Source organism: Morone saxatilis, unplaced genomic scaffold (assembly GCF_004916995.1).
Source record: "Morone saxatilis isolate NCDOM2014 unplaced genomic scaffold, NCSU_SB_2.0 Contig1, whole genome shotgun sequence".
Taxonomy (NCBI): domain Eukaryota; kingdom Metazoa; phylum Chordata; class Actinopteri; family Moronidae; genus Morone; species Morone saxatilis.
The window spans coordinates 6,203,712-6,212,484 of record NW_023339651.1 but is presented as its reverse complement, the minus strand read 5'-3'; the positions used below and the strand labels follow the sequence as shown (position 1 = coordinate 6,212,484).

Here is an 8,773-nt window from a genome sequence, read left to right as displayed (position 1 = left end):
AGATCACAGGCAATTCCACAGCCACTGATGAATGAATCCAGCATGTGGGAAACCTCAGACTCTGGGAGATGATTCTGAGCGTCATGAAACAGAGTAAGTTTTGGGCCACATTAGGAAGTTAAGGTCAGTTAGTCAGGAAACTCACCAGTGAAGTTGTTTTGTTTGGTACATTTTTTTTTATTTGTAGCCCCTGTGGTTCTGGACCCCCAACACTGCACCCACAGCACTCTCCCGCCTTAGAATGCAACACTTGGTATTGTGTCATCCAGTCCATGTTAACGTCTGAGGAAGATGACAAACCATAGCCATGGTAAAACTTGTTTACTAAAACAAGATGCTGTTTTTTTGCTGCTTTTTGTATTTTTTGCAAATGTTACATGATTTAAAAAATATTGTTTTTTTTATATCATCTCAAAATCCTTAAGTGGTTTAAGTGGTGTAGCGATGGCAATATTGATCTTTGTAGCAAACTCTTTGAACTGAAGTAAAGATTTTAAAATGAGGAAAATCAGTTTATCTGAGTATGTTTGTCAGGTTTGGAAAATGATTGATGATTTAAAATTCTCAAGTGTTTGTCTTGTTGTGAATATAATTACATGAATCCTGATATCTTTAACATGACATTTTTTTTTTTTTGTTTTTAAATTGATGCCAAATTATTCTGTTAATAAGATCAATGTATAATTAACCAATACACATCTAAATTTATACCTTTTGAATGTATAAGATTTATAAAAACATATTGAAATGTATTTTGTTGGCCCTAGAGTGACACACACAGGCCATTTATGGCCACTGTTTGAATAGGCACCACCCGTCATTACCATGATTCCTATAAATGATGGCAGTGTGTTCTGAGCTCTACACCAAATTCAAGAGATTCAGGGATAGGTTCATTCTTTTTTCTTTAAGTAATTACCCTGGTATGTAAGGTGGCTGACAAAACACGCTACAATCATTCCCATTAAACAATTACAGAAATGGAAATGTGAAAATATGCTGCAGAAAGCCAAAAGACACCTTTAATCCTTTAATAACCTTATAGAGGGGGTCAGACACACAAGACAAGAAGATGAATAATACACACCTTTCCATTTGTGTCTTGAAGGCCTGAAAAAAAACAAGAAATGCATCAGCAGCCTTCAGATTACATGTATGAATTAGACCTTTCTTGAGTTGTAATAATTACCTGTATGAACGAGTTGTCAGCTCTTAAGTCTTCCATCTCTTTCACAGTGTCAGAGAGTGACAAAGTGTTCCTGCTCATCTCTGTGATCAGCTTCATCATACGAATCTTCCGAGTCTCTTCTTCTCTTAATGCAGCTACTTTGGTTTCTTCCTCTGTCCTGAGGAAGGTGTGCAGCTTCTCAAAGTCGTCCTTAATCTTCTTCTCTATGTCGCGGCTCTGAGCCTGTAGATCACAAGAACTGTTCATCCTCTTCCTGTCTACTTGTATTCAATATTTCAATTCAGTTTAAGAGGGACAGAAACAGGGAGACAGAGAGACTGAGATGCACAGCGATAACAAAGATTTGACTGATCAGATTCAAAATATGTGTACTGACGAACCTTGATGTGCACAATGGATGAATCACAAAATTGTTTGATTTTTTCAAAAGCCTCCTTCTTCTCATTGACATTCCTGGAAGGGGTCAGTTCTCCCGCCTGTGCCAAATACAATCCCCCAAACAGTGGCTTTAAATATATCAGATTTGAAACTTTAATATGGCAGCAAACAACTATTTGCTAATATATAAAGATATAGTTGATGGCGTCCTGAGCAGAGAATGACATTTCATTTTGTTTGCCTGTGTTGTTATCTCAACCTGTCTGTGCTTTGTTTACAAAGATAATCTGATCCATGTGCAACTGTGCAAAATGTAATTTTAACCAAATCAGTGTTGTTGATTACTGTAACAGCAGAAAGACAAACAGAATGTTTTTGTGAGTTTTATTTTGTTTCTGTCCACTTAGAATGAAGCTTGAAATGAAATGTGAGGTAAAATTATCGTTTTTGTCCATAGAGTCTGGTGGTAAGTAATAGATATTAAGGCTGTTTGTGGTTAAACAAAAGGTCTTTCTCTGTAGAGATCCTTTTCATAATGTTGTCAGAAACTTGGAATTACAATCTGAGCCTGTTAGTGGCAAAAAAAGAACTTCCAATGGTTAACTTTAACCTCTGTGAGTTAAGAGTATATTTCAACCAAACCAGCATTAGAGATTGTTGGAAGGATTAATAAAGTTGGTTTTGGTGAGTATAATTTTGTTTCTGTCCCATTGCTTTGGTCTGAGATGCTGGTGCTCTAGCACAACAACAGTTGGCAATGAATTTTGCATACATAACCTTAAAGCTTAAATCTAATACACTACATGCAATGTAAAATGTAAAAAGAAAATGAAATAACTAAAGCACCGTCACCTGATAAGACTCTATAGTATGTGTCATAAACATTACATTGAAACATTCATTCTCTCTCTGCTTCCACATGAAGCTCAGCAACAGGTACATAAAGTGACTCAGTGAAGTAGCTTGTCACAACAATACAATAAAATGGAAATATTCATGTATAAATCATTTGTGTTTTTTAGTATTTATTGTCCACATAAAATATGTAAAATTGGAACATATAAAGCAGGCCAACCTCATAGGTTATCGAGTAGGTAGTAACTGCCATACTAAGATATTTTACCTTGAGTTAATTTTTTTTCAAGGTTATTTTGCTTCATCTTCGAGAAAATGTCCGCTGTCGTCACCACAGCTTCTTCTTCCTCATAAACCTGCACCAGTTTATCCACAGTTTGTTCTCTGGAAGCTTTCTCCAGCTCGGCCTTTGGGAAGAGTCGGCATCCATCTCTTCTAATAAGGCCCAAGTGCCACTGAAACGTGTTCAGCTGTTTCTCATCCAGCTCATCCAGGTAATCTTTCAGGAACTGTTCGATTTGCTCAGGTGTAGCCATGTTTGACTTTTAGTTTACAGGATGTCAAACTATCAGTTGAGGAACTTCTCTACAGCTGTGAATTGACTGTAAAAAGACAAAAAACAAGAAGTTAGAATTAATTCATACAACAAAGTAGAAGACATTTACACGTAAAAGGCCTCAAAATAGTTGATTTAACTTAGACTGGCACTCTATTCTAAACCAAATATTTTCTTTTGGGTGGAAAAACTATTTGAAAATAATATTTAGTTAATCACCAATTTCTTTTAAATGTAAGTTTTATTTACTGTCCTATAAAAAGTATCCTGGTTGGTTTTGCCTGTAAAATAAGAGTCTTTACATATTTATCTAACTAAAGACAGAAACATAAAGAATACAAACATCCATCTCAATAAAAGGTCAGTACTTCACTGACCACTTTACTGGTCACGTTTATTTCAATTTCAGTGTTCACACAGCTCTGTCACTGTCTGCATCTACCATTATAAACGATGGAATTACTCCCAATAACAACACAGTGCATATAAAGCACCAGTGCAGTGAAAAACTCTTCTGTCTACATGCTGCAGTTCTGCCTGTTAACCAGATGGTGGAAGCAAAGTCCAACTTGTGTTGTGCTGGTTTGGCTCTGTGCACATACTGACTTTGACTGATATGAGATTTTAAGGCAGATATTCATACCAATGTTAGCAAAGCCTTTTTTCCTCCAAATAATGAAAAATAAGAAAGTAAACAAGGGTCTCTACGGTGCTTCTAGTGAATTAGATTATACAGCAAATTCTGTATGTAACATTAAAGGAAAGGCTCACAGTTTTTCAGATCTGTCTTAGTCAATGTTGAAACAGGTTTTGCTTCATTCCTCCTGTTCGTACTGAAACTGTTCACAGTACTACTGAAATATTTTTACACAAAACAAGGACTGTAGATGCCGTCTCCGTCACTTACATTTGAAGTGCACTAAAAAGAGATCTTTTAATGGCCTGTATGAATAAAAGGAATAATTACAGCAACCGAAATCTGTGTCAGTGTTCATACAGGCACCTCACTATGGTTGTGAAATTGTAAACCTACCCTTTAATCCACTGGTTAAATAAAAACATTAATGTAAAAACATATACCGTCAAAATACTACAACATTTTATATGAAAATACTTAAACTATAGGATCACTAAAATGTAATTTTAAACAAGTTTTGCATTTCCTTTGATATTTTGTCAATATTAGCCTGTTGGGTTGTCATGTTCATGCACGTATATACATGATTAGTTACGAGCTAAAATGTGATGGCAAGATAGTGAGTGAAGGTAAAATCAATAGTTCGAAAACGCTGCAATCAGAGCCCCAAATGGAAACTATTAGGATATAATAGAGTATCATTTTCCACCAAATTAGCTCTGGTTCTGAACAGGTTGTGTTCAGAATTCAACAACAGTCAACAACAATAAATAATCTTCTTATTGGGAATAAACCTGGCTCCTGTGTGAACTGTCGGTAGCTGAATATTTTGGCCTATGCTACTGTACTGTAACGTCAGCCGTGATGGTGATACTTGAAGAGGTGTAAAAAGTTTGAGAAGCACTGTTTTAATCAAAGTGCTTCAAAACTGTGTATGAAGTTAGTGACCCTCTTTCTACCCTTGTGACTAAAATCTGTAAAGCCCATATGACAGATTTTAAAAGAAAAATGGATATATGTATAAAGTTATATGAGTATGTGTTAGTATCTCCTAAGTATCCCATATTGTATTTAAACACTTAACTTCCTTTTAAGTGTTGCTTCCTGCCATCTAAAGCATATATAATTTAACAGATTGTTGAAACCACTGACTCACCTGTACAAGTTGTTCCCAACATAGATATATATGTTTTATAGATACTTATATAGGTTGTCTCCAGATTTAAAAAAACTGGTCTTTACCCACAGGAAAACTAACTCTGACACTATTTCTAGTCTGTTAACTTCTGCCAGTAAACTCTAGTTTATCCAGTGAGCTGCAACTGAATACAAATCTAAACAGAACACCATACAAGAAAGGTTCAACTCCCACGTAAAGCAACAGAGTAAGACATGATAAGATAATTAGCTACATACCCTAAAAAGTCTATCTATATTTAAACGAAATGTAATTATTCATTAGCACAATTGTCTGCTCACCTTTGCTCTTTGAAAATATATTCACACATATTAGCTAAAAGGAGTTGCTCTTCTTTCCTTTCTCATTCCCTGAACAGGTGCTTTTAATGATAAAGTTGTTTGACTTGTTTGCCAGACTGAGACTGCCTAAAAGAAACAGGTGCTTTTGTTCAGCGCTGCAACTCGAATGACCTCTAGTGGAGAGAGCTGAGCACTGCATTACATTACCTCAACACTTGTCCCAGTCAAGTGCTAATTATGATAACAGCAATACTGAAGTGAAGAAGAGGAAAAAAGCCCTGTGACCCCATACTTCCTTAAAAGCCCTACATAATTAGATTAACTGTAATTTAAAGATACACTAAAAAGTTGACCGTTATCAACATGATTCAGCTGCTTTATTATGTGATCTTGAGGATCTGGTCTTGAAGATTATTAAAGCTGATATTGTGTATATTTATTACCTTCAGCCATGGAGAATGTATCATTTTCTTGTGGACAAACACAGTTAACATTCAGTGTCACTAGCCAGAGGGCAGTATTTGTATCCTTCATCCATGTGTTCGTCTGAACAGGCTTTTTTTTTTTTACATTTTTACATTTTTCTACTGCCTCAATTAACCTAATTAAAAGCAAGTTTTTCTTTTAAAATACACCCAGCAGAGGACACATTGTTGTCTTATAGAATACATAAAAGTCATTTTATTGATATTTATTTTCTCGTCTTTATTTAGTATAGAAGTAATCCGAAGGAAACATAACGTAAAGGTACATTACTTTAATATAGTGATAGTTGGATTAGGTTACTAACTAACTAGTAACTGTATCTGATTACATTTTTAAAGTGACCCTCCCAACCCTGGTTAAGGCTGATAGATATAGTCCACACGGAGTAAACAGGGGCCACCCTTAGAGCCGCCGGAGCATGACAGGGAGAGATGTTAGATGTCCAATAGTAGATAAGTATATACGTCTAAATTCCCCTGAGTAAAAAATAAAAGCATTAAGAGGAGACTCCAAACTTTGAATGGCTAAACTCTACAATCATCAAGAACAAGAGCTGAGTATGTCTCCTCTGATTTTTGCTGTGATGTTCAAAAACGCAACATTATTTATTTATCTTGGCCGAGCTGAGCTGGCGTTTCTTCAGCAACACCCGGCTTTTCACCCTAACAGCTACGCACACTGACGCCCGAGTGATAACCAACACCGCTGTGACCATCGACGACTGACTTCCTGAGCAGTTGGGGGGGGTCAGCAGCTTTACTGCTCCTGGGCGTCACGACGACGGTATCTGTTGAAGGAGGAAAGAGCGTTATTCATTCACTTCCCCCCCCAGTCAGATTATTTCTCCAAAGCAGTGGAGAACAGGAGCGTCATGACTCAGCTCTTGGCCCCGTCCACTCTCTCGGTTGTGATGATGTAACAGATGGCATATTCACCCTCATTAGTCACAACAAAAGGAAAAGTCATGCCTAAACGTATCGCAGCTACTGGAGCTCTGTTTGCACAATTAGGCTATTCTGGATACAAACACAGCTTCGGTGAAGACATGGGAGTCTGCTACAAACAGAACTGGGATATTTTGGCTCTGCAGCTCATACCACAGGACTGTTTTAGGTCCAAACAGGCGTGTAAGCCTGCATGGGTGCATGGCTGCAATGCCTCAGCTGGCCCAGAAAGACAAGCGACATGAAGCTTGGATAGATCATCACTCAGTTTCCACTGTTTGACCGTGATGATCTGGTCATCAGCTTTCCCAATTAGCGTTTTAACACCGTCGCTGTCTTGCCAAAAAGTGCTGAGTGTGTTTTTTCCCAGCAGGGTGGCATGGGAACACCAAGCGCTGTCAACATAGATAGCTGCCATCTTCATGTGTCTTTTCCGGCTGCAAAATCAAGGGGGGAAGTACAATAAGAACATAAAGGGCTAAACACACACATTAAGTGCACAGTGCAGAAGGTTGCTGACGAGGACGATGGCAATAGTCTGACTGTATTAATACTACATTAATAATACTACAATATGGAGAATGGCATGCAGACTTTATTTCTTTTTCTTTCTTTCTTTCTTTCTTTCTTTCTTTCTTTCTCCTCTCTGAATGCCAATTTCAGCTGAAACCATCCCACTTTCTCTTCTCCTGGCCTCCCGTGCTCTCACTCCTCTTCCCTCCTCTGCTCCTCTGTCTCTCATCAAGCGGGCAAGGCGTAGTGTGTGGTTGGTGTGAGATAACAAAGGCTGAGGAGTTCACCATTATATAACTTCTGTGGAGGCTGAGGAGGTGGAGGAAGAGGAGGAGAGGCAGCAGGGTTAGCACGTAGGAAAAGGAGGGCAGGAGAGGGCTAGTAGCCTACGTTGCAGTGCTCATTCGTCTTCCACATAACACACACACACATGCTGGCCTCCTTTTTCCTGCTCTCCATCATGGATTCAGCTGCACTTGCAGATACGGCCTCATAATATTTGAACTTTCTCTCTGTGTTTCAGGCTTTGTGTTCCCACGCTGACAACCACACATAAAGATTTTCAAGCGATATCACCATTTTGCGTTCTTTTCTCTCGGCCACAACGAGCCAGACTGCTGAGCAGGCAGCCACACACACACACAGACACACACACACACACAGGGCCTCTAACTCTCAAGCTCTACGGTTCCCTCCAGCCCCACCCGCCTGTCCTCCGATGGCCTCCCACTCATGCCACATTAAACATTTAGTGAGGCACTCTGGATCTGTGTGACACCATCTTTTAGCGCCGCCAAGCTAACAGCCCTCACACTGTGGAAAAAACATAGGTGCATACTCGTCGGTGGAAACGTGATACAGCAGCCACACTATTCCCTCTACCCATCCCTGTCTCACTTATGCACACACACACCCGTACGCTCGCCAACGCAAAGGCAAAGGCAAAAAAAAATCAGTGGTACAGAAAAAGGGGGCCTAGTGTGTCGAGAGCAAGACCTGCATTAATCAATATTGATCCCTGGAGTGTGTGTACGTATGTGCATATGCAATTGTGTACCGGTGTGTGACAGTTTGCCTCTCTGCTGCAGTGAGGTGTGACCCAGGGTTGGGTGCATCCCAACCGGTGCAGTGAAATGCTGCTGTGATGCTCCCCTGCAATATATTTTGAAGATATGAGAGGAGACAGGAACTGGATCTTCTTCTTTTTTTTCAATCTATCTTATGCATCGTTGCAGGATTGTGTACAGTGCAGAGTATACGCAGGTATACGGAGTGGTTTTTCAGTCAGCAATGGGTACACACACTTCTAAATCCCCCTCCTCTGATGTATGGGAGTGTTCTGCGAGCTGGGTTTTTATTCCCCCCAGGAAGAGAGGAAAGCATGATATGGTTGTTCAATTTTTATGAGCGGTTGGAGCAAGGAATCGGGAATACTTTGCATGAATAATATGCATGAATAATATGCATAGTTAAGGTAGTTTTCTCACCCGTCTGTGGAGCCAGTATTGATTGCGAAACGCTAATTTCATAATATTGGCAGCAGAAGTTAAGTGACAATGTGCACACACTCATTTAATAACACTTTTTGGGTGAGCAAAATATGCAAAAAGTAGTCTTAACAAAAGTAGATCCACTTCTCCAGGTACCACTGCAACACTGCTCATGTACCTTCCAACAATGTGTCACCCAATTATAATCTGCAGTCTCTCCCTCTCCACTCTTTTAAAAAAAAAAAA

General features: G+C 39.0%; 1 protein-coding gene across 1 annotated transcript in view; it reads left to right on the top strand.

The window, feature by feature from the left end:
* Positions 1-6,625: 6,625 nt before the first annotated feature.
* The window catches only part of LOC118333525 (calcium/calmodulin-dependent protein kinase type II subunit gamma-like), a 24,616-nt gene continuing 22,468 nt past the window's right edge, over positions 6,626-8,773 (top strand). Inside the window, exons 1-2 of the mRNA XM_035669215.1 lie at positions 6,626-6,707; positions 8,126-8,129. Of these exons, the coding sequence (XP_035525108.1) occupies positions 6,626-6,707; positions 8,126-8,129 (86 nt within the window). The remainder of the gene's footprint in view (positions 6,708-8,125; positions 8,130-8,773) is intronic.